General features: G+C 42.7%; 1 protein-coding gene across 1 annotated transcript in view; it reads right to left on the reverse strand.

Annotated features, from left to right (window-relative positions):
- The window catches only part of LOC117046728 (von Willebrand factor D and EGF domain-containing protein-like), a 165,346-nt gene extending 155,622 nt beyond the window's left edge, over positions 1–9,724 (reverse strand). Inside the window, 3 exon segments of the mRNA XM_033149089.1 lie at positions 6,607–6,839; positions 7,170–7,235; positions 9,503–9,724. Coding sequence (XP_033004980.1) covers positions 6,607–6,839; positions 7,170–7,235; positions 9,503–9,521 — 318 coding nt within the window. The 5' untranslated portion in view covers positions 9,522–9,724.
- Between the last annotated feature and the right edge of the window lie 2,808 nt (positions 9,725–12,532).

Here is a 12,532-nt window from a genome sequence, read left to right on the forward strand (position 1 = left end):
CTAATCACATGGTCTGAAGACCAGGCAACGTGGCCAGGGACATGGGAGGCAAGGATTGGGCATGTTCCCTTGTTTCTATTCTAAACTGTTAACTTGTTCAAACAGGGCTCTGATGACACACATATCTGTCCTTCAAATGTTGCATGCTTACTGTGAGAAGCACAATTGTAACCCTCAGGCATGCACCTACCTTCACAGCTGGCTTCAAGGGGGTATGTACAAGAGTTGAGTGATGCTTAGCAGAGTCTTGTCCAGGTCCTGGAGAGAGGTAGTCCTCTCTACAGCCATAGTTTCAGCTGCCACTTTACTTTCAAAAATGTAATGTGCCTGAAATCCTGTTTCTAGCATATTAAGGTTTTAAAAAGGGTGGCCGGGGGCGGGCGGGAGGTCATTGCAAAGTGGCCACCAGGCTTTTGTGGTGGCTATGTTTTATTTTGTTTGGTTTTTACCAAAGCTGAAACTTCAGGAAAATAAATATGATTGGCATAACTGTCATGTTAAGGACACCATAGTGCAGGGCTCAGTTTGGGTGGGATCATGCAAGTGTCACCAGTGGGATAAGCCCTGGCATTTAAAGAAAGGTTGTGTCCCAGTGGCAGTGCATTGGGTGTGGGTCAATGAACTGGAGACTCTGGCAAGACTCAAAGGAACTGTTGAGCTAGTTCTACATGCTTAACTTCTCTTTGGAATATGTTTCTTAGACAACATCCCTTGGCAGCAGATGACAAAAGACTGAGAAAATGAGGGGCTTGTGAAATCATTTTGTGGTATGACATGAAGCCTGCTGCTCAAAGAAAAATGTAAAAAAACCTCACAGAGGGAAGATCAGCTGCTGAGTTCAGCTAACGTAGCTTTTGGGTCACAGCCTAATTTACCAGGAAAGAGGGAGGCCTGTGCATTTGTATTGTACTATACAAATTCTATCCAACAACCCAAGTAAAGCTCCCATACAGAAACTCACTGCCTGCTTTCTTAGGCTGTGTTCATGGGACAAGGCTTTGCACTAGTTCAGGTTAAAAGAGATGCCTTTTGTATCATATGTTGAGCTTCGGTTTTGAGAAGCCATTTCCTCGCTTTTACCCAATGTACAAACACTGTCCAAAGGACAGCAAGGTCTATTTTTCAGAAAGTGCAAGAGTTCTGGCCAATTATGTTTGCTCATACAGTAGCGATACAATTGTTATCTCCACTGAGGCAACACACCATCTACTATCTTAATGGGGTTCTTTCACCCTAGTAAACTTTTTTCCTTCTCTTTTTTCAAGGCTAAACCAGCAAGTACTGTACCTTGAACAAAAATCTATATAATGTGAAGTGGTCCTTATACCAGAACTTTTCATTTTTGTTAAAAAAAAAACGGATGCAAAACATTAACACATCTGTTGTTGTTGTTTAGTTGTTTAGTCGTGTCTGACTCTTCGTGACCCCATGGACCAGAGCACACCAGGCACTCCTGTCTTCCACTGCCTCCCACAGTTTGGTCAGACTCATGTTGGTAGCTTCGAGAACACTGTCCAACCATCTCGTCCTCTGTCGTCCCCTTCTCCTTTTGCCCTCAATCTTTCCCAACATCAGGGTCTTTTCCAGGGAGTCTTCTCATCTCATGACGTGGCCAAAGTTAATGCATTTACTCCTTTACAAAATGAATATGCAATCCAAATCCATAGTTCCCACTGAAATTTGGGGGAAAGCCATAGGTTAGTGGCACAGAATCTGCTTTGCAGGTGGGGTGCCCCAGGTTCATTCCCCACCACCTGCAGGTAGGACTGGGAAGGAACCCCTGCACAAAATTCTGATGAGCTGAACCCAGTCTGTAGAGACAACACTGAGCTAAGATTTACCACTAGTCTGACTTGGTTATTTCACTAGCATAGGTCTGGGATAAATTGTTCATATTATAGTTTTCTCGAACACCTGGAAGAAATTTGTAAATTCCACATGGTTCCCTTTAAAACATTGGAGATGAATCATATATGTAGGGCACATGCATTACATGCAGAAAGTCTCAGGTCCCTGGCATCTCCAGCCATGGGAACAGCCATGGGAATTTTTAGTAAAAGGCAAAAGATTTATATGATCTGAAGAGAAACCAGAGTATAGGGATGAGACAGACTCTTGCCTGAAAACCTTGAAAATCACTGCCAGTCAGTGTAAACAATACTGACCTGGGTGGGCCATTCATCTGACTCAATATTAAGAAGCTTCCAAGGGGAAATCTGAAAACTCTAGTCTCACCTGTATTGCACTGTGTGTGATTTTGAATGCAATCCAGGAGAATCAAGAAGAGCAGTATAATATTTGCATTGGAAAAGTACTGCACATTCTGTACCCATTATACTATGTGCAAAGCTCCTTCCTTTTTGAGGATGAATTCTTCTTCTTCTACAACTCAGGTGTGAACTTCTCACAATCAGATATGCGCATTGGTCACTGATCTACAGTCTTGACAGTTTGTCACATAATTATTAAGATAGCTTTCCTTAGGAGTTTCTTGCCTCCAGCTGAATATTGGCTTCTACTCTGTAACTCCGCTATCAGAGACTTTTTTCCTCCTTTTATCGTCTTATCATTTCAAGGGACGGGGGAGGAGAATGAAAAAGTTACCCTGCAGGCAGTATGAATGCAACATTGACTGACTACTCTGTGGTTGGGTACTCCCCCCCCCCCAAGCTTTTCAGTAAAATAAAATCCTACTGTCAGTATTTTTAAAACACTTGCAATATAAAAGAGAGACTGGCATCTTCAGCCTAAACGCAGTAATGAGATCCAGGAACTTGAGCAGGCATAATAAAGGCAGATAGAGTTTTGCAAAGAGAGTTCTGCAAATGCATGGGGCTCTTTCCCTGTGCTTTACTAGCAAGTAGGGAAGAGGATGGCCTTGCTGATGACCAGTTTTGATGTGCTTCTGATGGGGCTTATGCCCATTTAAATTTATTTGCGCCCACTTAAAACTTTTCCAGCTTCTGAGAGATATTTCACTGTGTATCCCCAGGTGAACCCTGCTGAAGCCTTGTTATACTTGTTGAATTCAGTCTGAGTCTCTAAACAAAAACGACCTGACCCACACCCCTCAGACTAACATGCAAATCACAACTTGGCTTTCCTTCCTTCCAGGTTTTGTGCATCTCTGAATGTTGCGACACAAGTTCTTGGAAGTTTCAATGTATCAAAATGTGCATTTAAAACTTACATGCATATTAGAGGAGCAAATATACATTCATATACCTGTTTTAAGTTGTTGTTGTTGTTTTTAAAAAAGAACTACATATTCATATGCAAATGAAACTGAATTATGTATAAAAATATGTAAAAGTGACACTGGGTGGAAAACAAAAATCCATCCACCTCTCACGCAATAGATTCCTAAAGTGAGGCTCTGAATGGCAGAAAATTCAGGCACAGCTTATGAAGAATGCTAGTAAGCACAGCTTACTTTCATTCAGCAATGACCAATGGAGTGGTGCGATCAGGGCTGAGTTACTGGCCTGGCTTCCAGACACCATGTGTCACTGCCAGTTACAGAGGGGCGGGGAGCCAAGGCAGCAGAGGGCTTGCTGTGGTGCTGGTACAGTGGTGGGAGCATCAGATTGGTTCTGCACCCACACCATGCTGAGCTCCTTGCTGCCTCGGCCTTCCCCCTCTCAGAAACAGGCAGTGACACATGGTGTTAGGAAGCGAGGTCAGCAATGCAGACCCACCAATGATACCCTGCTGGCCGCTGGTGGAGTTTCAGGGTTTGTTTTGTTGTCTAGTGAGTGTTGATACACCTAGGCCTAGGTGGCAATGGTGCCTTTTGGGAAGGTCTTGATCATTGGGTGAAGGCACAGCATCACATGTGTCTGGCTCCCAGGGCCCACGGGCCCTGTGTGTACAAGTGAAGACCTCTGCTTTGCATCATCCTGCATTCAAACAGGAGGCTAACATGTGCTCCATATTACTTCTTTCCTAAAGGACCATAAAACACACCAAATTCCTTGGCATTTTCAGCACAATGAGCTTTTCTCTGAGTTATCCACAAAGATTACATTAAAGTCAAAGACATTTGTAATGGAGATTATGCTTAATTCAGATAGGGTTGCTCTGTGTTTTGTTTTTATTCATAATGAAACTGTCAACCAAAGCAAATCCGTGCTTATTGAAATATGGAATCTCAATGTGAAAATTCATTCCAAAACATCAGAAACCTTCCTATTAGCGGTGATTTTTTTTTTTAAAAAAAGAATGTATGTAGAGTTATTGTTCTGTTGTCAAAGGCTGTAATTAGAGCGAAAACTTCTCCTTTTCCTTTCATGGTGGAAGCTGAGCGGCTCTCTTTCTAATCTTAATGCAGAGATAAATCAGTTTATAAGCTTGTATATGGAGCTGAATTTATTTTATTTTATTGCTGTTGCATTTGCAAACAGGGTAACCTATCAGCAAGATGGCCACTGCCACTGGCAAACTTTAAAAAAAGTGATTTTGCATAAGCCTTTTAAAAAATGTATGCCATCTCACCGCATGAACTTTCAAATTGCTGTGCAGAGCAAATCCTGGCCAGTTTCTTTGGCACATCCTGCTTCCTTAGCATTACCCATTGCACACACTGTGCCTGCTGTAATTTACAGATGGCTGTACCTCCAGGTATGGAATGACCTCTGTCAATATAATCTAAATTGGGCTTAGGAACTGCTACAATTTCAAATCAGATGGAATGGGCTATGTTGAGTGTTTACGAGGCGGGAGGGAGGGGGAGCAGTGGATTATAGATTTATTTATTAAAGCTGCAGTAGTTTTGCAAACATTTCTCTGCCGACACAGTTTCCAGAATGGCCTGATTGGGACCTAAAGTATGGGAAAATGCTCTTATAAGCATTATGAAGAAATGGCCTTAGCAATTTCATCTAAAGAGATGCTAATAAAAGCTCAAACTCCATTGGACCAGTAAAGCTCAATGACTCTATTAAAAGCTATGATATGAACAACATCTTGAAGGAAATTTTGTATTATGCTTGAGCGATATCGCTGAGAGAGTTTGAAATGTGTGGAAAGTAGCGTAGATGGATATCAGTCAACTGGAAGCAGAGCTTTAACATTTTTTCCTCTCTTTTTGACTCACAACCATGCAGCAGCTTTCAGAAAAATAAGTTGATAGGGAGATGAGAGCAGGTTCCTGAAGATTGCACTGCCAAGGGACAGAAGAACGTGTCGATTCTGCCACTAAACCCAACAGATGCCTCAGTTTACATCACGATCAGAAAATACAGATGCAGAGAACTGGATGGGTGTTAAGGTCAGTTTACAACTTTGGAGCATCAAATGAGGTCTCATAAACAAAAGGAACAGCCGGTAGCAATTCCTCAAATGAGGTCTCACATACCACAAATCAGACACACACACCGTGTGTGTGTATGTGTTCCTTTTAAAAGAGCAGCCATGGAAGATCAGGATTACTTGTCCTTGCAAGGGCTATTTGATGCCTTCTCTTGTTTTGTGCTAAAGTAAACTGTTGTTAATTTGCTGCAATCTAGCCCTTTGCCTGGCTTTAGACCACTTCACCAAAGATAGCCTACATGCCACAGGAGCCGACTCCTAGGGGTCGAGTTCCCTTTGCCCCCCAATCAAATATTGGAAGGGGCCAAGCCCCCACCCAATTTATGGGCATTGCCATTCAAATGGAGTGTGTGTGTGTGTATGTGTGCCACATTGTGTGATTAATTATGCAGGTGGGGCTTACCTGCTCACACACATACAGCTTTTTTCGAAGTTGGCACCCCTGCTATCTGCATCTAAAACATAGGATTTTAATTTTTTTGAGTTTTATTCTTCAGAACTGTTGTGTCCTCAAAAAGCCTTCAAGGGCCTATTGAATGCCCCACCCCATCAGATGTCAGGGAGATTAGTAACTTTAGAAAACATCTGAAAGCAGACTTGTATAGGGAAGCTTTTTTAAGGTTAAATGTTTCGTTGTGTTTTTATTTATGTTGGAAGCTTCCCAGAGTGGCTGGGGCAAGCTGGTCAGATACAAATAATAAATTATTTGTTATTATTATGTCATGTATTCATTTCAGACCAAGTTGCTCTTTGTCTAGAGTTAAGGGTTTTCTCTAACCCTGAAATACTTTTCCATCTGCTTTTTATGAGAAAATGAGGGAAATCCAGAAGATGAGTTATGATGCTGCTAAGATGAGAAAATGCCAGGTTTGGACACATGGATTGGTTTGTGAAAGTAAGGCTAGTGCTGCAAGTCTTTTTATCAGACTGACCAAACCTGTTTGTCATTACAGCAGTGCCATGACACGATACAGATATCCTTAATCAGTGACATTTTTAGGCATAAGTTGTAAAAGAAGCAATGCTATGATATGTAACCAAAATAAATAAATAAATTGGATACCATAAGTGAACTTCATCTAATGCATTGGAACGCTCAGGGTTCTAAACTTGATAAATAGCATTTAATAACATTATATTAAAATGTACTCCCACTTGGGGACTGTCTTTTACATTCAGGCCAAATTCAGATTCAAGAGAACAGCTAATAAGAGCTAAAAGCAAACAAACAAACAAATAAATGCAGAGAGATTCAGCTCCTCTGAACGCTTGACCTTGTTTTCAAGAAAGCATTACCGTATCTCCCAATCTGAAATTAACTCCATCCATCTCCACATAGGAGAATGTCTGCAGCGTTGTGTCATGATGAAGCTGTTCTTTCACTCTGGATTTGGAAAGGCGTGACCAGACCACCGCATAACCTATAGACGGATCTGAAGTTGGAGTGCTGAAAGTGCATTTGAGGTAGACATGGCCTCCCAAAAGCTCAGGGGTGACAAGTGGTTGTAAAAGTGGGAGTTGAGGTGCCCCTGTGTACAAAGAAAAACAGAGGGCATGATGCACTTGAGTGGGATAATAGTTTAGCCAAGAAATCATTATAATTGAGATAGTACTAGAAAATATAGACTAGTTTCACCAGCAGTGACTGGTGTGGTAGGGCACAGCTGACCTTCCAACAGTGGTGTTGCTGAAGCTCAGCTGAATAGGTGTGGGATGGGGCAAGCTGCAACTGCAGGTGGTAGAGGACTATACAAACACAGGTGTGAATGTGGAACATTTTTCATGTCCTTTTGGATCCCAGCTATTCTGTTCCAATAAAAAACAACAACACATATTTGATGCTAACACTAATACATTACCTAGAAAGTTGATATCTGCTCCAGTTCCTCTGGGACCAAAATAGTTAAATTGTGGTTCTTCAACAGCTAAAGAAATAAAATGAGATTAGTATGGCCCCAGGAAGTGATAAAACTAGTGTTTAGAGCTGTGTTGTTGCTTAATTGGACTCATTGGTCTGAAAAACTTCCAAAGTTCTCATCCATTCCCAAATACAAAATTTATGTAGTAGCGTGCCAATTGTGAAAGGCATATGTGTATTTAAATGCTCAGCTTCTGTTGCAATATGAAAAGAACTGGACATCTTGAAATGATTGTCCCTAGTTTTGTATATATTTCAGGGAAAGCCCAGCATTCATAAGTATGTGTGCCATTTACAATGAATGTGCCAAATATATCCATACTCAGGTGCAAACAGTAAAATGCATAGCACTCTTGTCTTCTGCTGTTGAACCCAGCCAGATGGGCAGGGTATAAATAATGAAATTGTTGTTGTTGTTGTTGTTGTTGTTGTTAGTGTGCATATTATGAAATGTGCAATCCAGCCAAGGTCAACCACTGTTAAGTCACACTGATTTCAATAGGAGAGATTTAAGAATGTTTATTTCAATTATTACATTTATATCCCATCCCCCCACCCCCAGATGCTCAAAGTGGCACGACTAGTTCTGCCCTCTGCATTTAATCCTCAGGGCAACTATGTAATGTAGGTCAGGTTGGGAAACTATGACTGTCCCAAAGGCACCCAAGCTTCATGGTAGAATGGGGATTTGAACCATAGTCTCCCAGGTCTTAGGTCCATACACTAACTTGCTAACTATTACACCAGACAAGCTCTCATTTGGCAAGTGAATATACTTATCTTTCATTGACATCAAGGAGTTAGTGTAATTATTTCATATAGTGCTGCCTATCTGCATGATGCTGTACAAAGTACCAGAGGAAATCTCCCTGCATTTAGTAGCTTATAATATATGAAGATGTGGAATTCAGCTTTGCACTAAGACAATTGTTTCAACAGGGCTAGCATTTCAGCTGGCCAAAAGGAATAATCTCCATCTACCCCCACTGTTCTGGGGGTTCTCTCAACTCTCAACCACTACGACAACTGACCCAATCTTAGGGAGGGGCATGAGGGGAAGGAGGGGGAACAAGTAGAAAGGCTACCACTGATGTGACACATTAGTTCAACCCCACCCTAAAATCTGAACCAGGGGAAGCAACAGAAGAAGAGAAAGTAAGTAAAGGTGGAAGTAAACATTGACAAAATCTGGAATTATTTCAGTTGCACATACTTAGGCTTAGTTTTAGTAGGGAATGAGAATTAGGAGGTTGTGTTACAACCTTCATTTAAAAAAAGGAAAATTTTGAGGAGAGTTATGGATAAAAAATGGAATTAGCATCACACAGGTGTTCAGGGAAGCAGTTCCACGCATACAGGGCAGCAATGGGGAGTCTTTTGAGAAACAGAAGTCTAATCACAAATTAATATTTCAGTGTTCCTTTCCATTCAAACTAAGACATGACAAAATGGCAGAAGAGTTCACCTAAATAGCTATGGTTAGTGACCGGCAGAAGGTATGGGAACAGGATTTTGAAAAGCTGATAGCTCTAGTCTTCTTTGTGTTGAATCCATGAGATCCAATTTGTACAATAAGATTCAGGTCCCAAAGGCAAATACAGAGGAATAATGTTCTGTGCCTCTGTGAGTCTCTTAAGGGAGAATCATTTCTAGCAATCTATATGCACTTGAAGACACTGAGTTCAGAAGGTGTAACAGAGTGAGGAATTGCTATCTGCCTTTCCTTTTGTTTTTGAAATATAGAATAGAGCCTAGAACTCTTCTGGTGGTTTGGCGATTATTTTTGACAAAAGTAATTATAAAGCAAAAAGTCACCAAAAAGCTGTTTTCTTATTCCCTCCCTTGCATCCTTTCAAGGGGTTTCAAATCATCATTTCTATCTCTAATAGATCATTTCAGTATTAGATGCCACTCTGTGATGTAAACAAACAAACAAACAAACAGTAATAAACATGCTCAGCCAGTTAGCTTTGCTCTTTAAACCAAATGTGGACGCAAAAGGCTGTAATAAAGGTTACGTAGGAAGCGTAACCAAGCTAAGCATACCTTGGTAACATGCTGTAGATTAAATTCTGCCAAAGTAATAAGAGCCATTCCTCAGAAACACCCTGGGCTGTTGCTGATTGATTAGCTACATTGTCTGCATCTTACTTGGAGCAATGCTTGACTTGCAAGGTCACTGGGATGTGCAGAGCAATAACAAAACCTTTGAGCACATAGGAAGAGAAGTGCATATACAATCTGGGTGATAAATATGGACTGTACGAAACCCACCTTCTGCGCAGAATCCCATGCACCCTTGAGTTGGTTGCAAGAGATAAACGAAGAACTCTCCACAATGTCTGACCGATATGGGTATCCGGAACAGACAACAGTCTTTGATGCTTCCAAAAAAGAACTGCCAGGTAGCACAGGCGGTGAGCTGCTTTCTCTCACCAGGCTGCGGGAGGGAGTCAGACTCAAGCGACAGCCAGACTGGAGCTTGCGTCCCGCATTTGTTCATCTGTGGAAATATATAAACCAAATCAATCAAATGGCTGCATTTCTGCTTGGCTTCCCCCCCCCCCCTTGAATATAATTCTTTTCCCTGGAGCAGGGGTGCAACAGTGATGTTTATCAGCTATATTTTGTCCTCTGTTGTATTCTGTTGAGGTGATGGGCAGCGTATAAATAAGCTTAATAAATAACGTAATAAGTACATCAGTGCAGGACTTAGCAACAGGTGTCTAGGGGTCCTCACAGCAGAAGGAACAGGAGAGCCCCCAAATACAGCAGGGATGTTTTGAAGTAAGTGGGGTAACACCAAAAAACCTTTCCCCATACAACCAACAAGTCCCGAGTCTTAAATAGCCTGCTCCACCCACCTCATGAGGTGTCGTGAACTGGCAGGACAATAGGGAGAAGGAAGAGGAGGGAAAGGAGTGTATCCGAGACTGTGACACACTGGTGCAAGCTGGGGGGGGGGCAGACGGGGAAGGAAAAGTTGGTGTAGGAAGTACTCACAGGGTGACTGATGATGGCAAGGGGATCGGGGGGGGGGGAGGTCAGTGCACAGGAACCATAACAGCTGGACCCTTCACCAGAGCCAGGGAGGCCCCTGTCTCCACAAACACAGTGGGCTCTGAGGCGTAGGAAGCAGCAGGAGGGATGTTCCAGAAGGCCGAAGCAGGCAAGGGCCCACAGCCCAGCTCCCTAGCTGGCCAGGTGGGGCTCATTAGCTCTGGGAGGAGGTGTGTGTGATTCCTCAGCTGGAGTAGGCTTGGAACAGGTGAGGGTCACATGCCTCATTAGGCCCAGATGCTGCAATCAGAATGCAAACTATAAAAGGGCAGCAGAGCTGAGGGGCTTTGGCTGCTTAACTGCTCATACTGATGGATTTCAGCTTGGATGATCCAGGATCTCTGCAGGACTTCGTACATGCTAGTTGATCCTGGACTGAGGACTTGGCATACTCATTTGCTGCCAGGTAGGCCAGGGGTTCAGCTTCTGTGGACTACAAATGCTAGTAGCCCTTCTCAAGGTTGGCTCCTCAATCAATGTTTATCCCTCAGATTTAGGCCTGTGCAGAACAGGGGAGGGGGGCAGATACACATTCCCCAGGATTGGGGGGTGGGGAGGCTAAGCTGCCCAAGGCCCCCACCAGGGACTAGCTGCTGTTTGGTTTAAGTTTATAACTTTGTTCTAACAAGACTCTTGCTCAGAGCCTCAGACAAGCTCTGCATGGCCCTACTGAGACCATCCCAGAAGTGTGGTGGGATCTTGGAAGTTCTAAGGAATAGGGAAGTCACCCCTAATGTCACCTGCCCTCATACTGGAACTGGTGGGGCTTTAGGGTGGCCAGGAGTTATAAGGAATGTTGTCCAATCCCCTTCAACCTAGTGGTATTTTGTATAAGTGTGCACAGTAGCAGTTTGCCTGTGAGAACCATGTGAGGGAAACTGGCTGGTTTGGTCTTTCTGGTGAAAAGTAATGGGGTGCCTTGTGCTACTGAGGACTAAAGAGTGTGGAAGAACTTAAATGAAATGTTAAAGGGACTGAAGGCCCAAAGGGCATTGGTATGTGCCTCATCTTTTCAACAACACTTGTTCCATGTGGCAGCACTGGCTGCCTTTGTGGGGGTGGAAGGAGTTGCATGTTGAAGATCTGATGGCAGCCTAGGGCTGACAGCTCATGCACTGCTTTAGAATTGGTGGGTCTCACCTTCAAAGGGTGTGTGTGTGTGTGTGTGTGTGTGTGTGTGGTTGGATTCACCAATCTAAAACATATTGGCTTCAGAAGGGTCAGGTTTGTTCTTTGTCTGCTTTTTCTGTGTTGTGACTTTGCTCTGCAGTGGCTTTCCAGGAACTTTCAGGGTCTTGGTTTTTTGTGATCAGGGGGGTTTCCTTATGACCTGGGATTGCCTCCTGCCAACTTTGCTTTCAGTTTGGCCATGTTTTGCAGCCTGTACAAGTCTTAGTGTTACACTCAGGAGATAATGATTTGGGGGTTATTGAGAAGTAAGGAACCTTATCTTGCTGGCCTTCATGGACTTTGTGATTATTTGGCAACAGTGGCTTGGGGTAGCCAACTTTTGGTTGGGTGTGTTTCTCTGAATGGTATGGGGAGGCTGCCCTATGGGTTTAAACTGGGTGGTCTGCAAGGTAAATAGGAGCTGCAGCCTCTTTATTCCTGAGTCTGTTCACAAAACTCAAGAGGCCAGTGCTGCAGCAAAAATATTTCAAGCACACTGACAGCCACATTGATGGAAGAATGACATTAATCTGCTATGATTGTATTCTTGCCCTTTTGTGCGTTTCTAATGAACCTCTGTAGTGCAGGTCATGTTATTCATATTTGTGATAATCAACACTGTAGCCATTGGAAGAATATTAATTGCCTTGTATCATTATTATTCGTCACTGGGTTGTTGTTGTTGTTGTTTTTTAAAAAAAAAAACCCGACACTGGCAGTTTACAGATGAGACCATCATAGACATGCTTATATCTGGAATAAGAGATATAACATATATTCTGCTTCAGAGCTTCAAAGGAATGCATCTTCATTTGAATTCTGCATTTGTTTGAGCAAACCATAAAGTAAACAAGAATTTCAAGTGTCTGGAGAAAGTGGGAAGATCTAAAAACTAAACAGTTTTCCCTCCCATCTGGGAAGCTGTTTGGTTTCTCATTGCTACTGAGAGAGCTTTCGTAGCTGGGGTATAAGCAGGAACTTACTATGGAACGATTAAAATAATATTCAGCAAGTGGAATTGAGGCATAAGTGTATTTTAAAAGTCCCATTAAAAGCCTTACAGAGTAATATCTG

Source organism: Lacerta agilis, chromosome 1 (assembly GCF_009819535.1).
Source record: "Lacerta agilis isolate rLacAgi1 chromosome 1, rLacAgi1.pri, whole genome shotgun sequence".
NCBI classification, from domain to species: Eukaryota; Metazoa; Chordata; class Lepidosauria; order Squamata; family Lacertidae; genus Lacerta; species Lacerta agilis.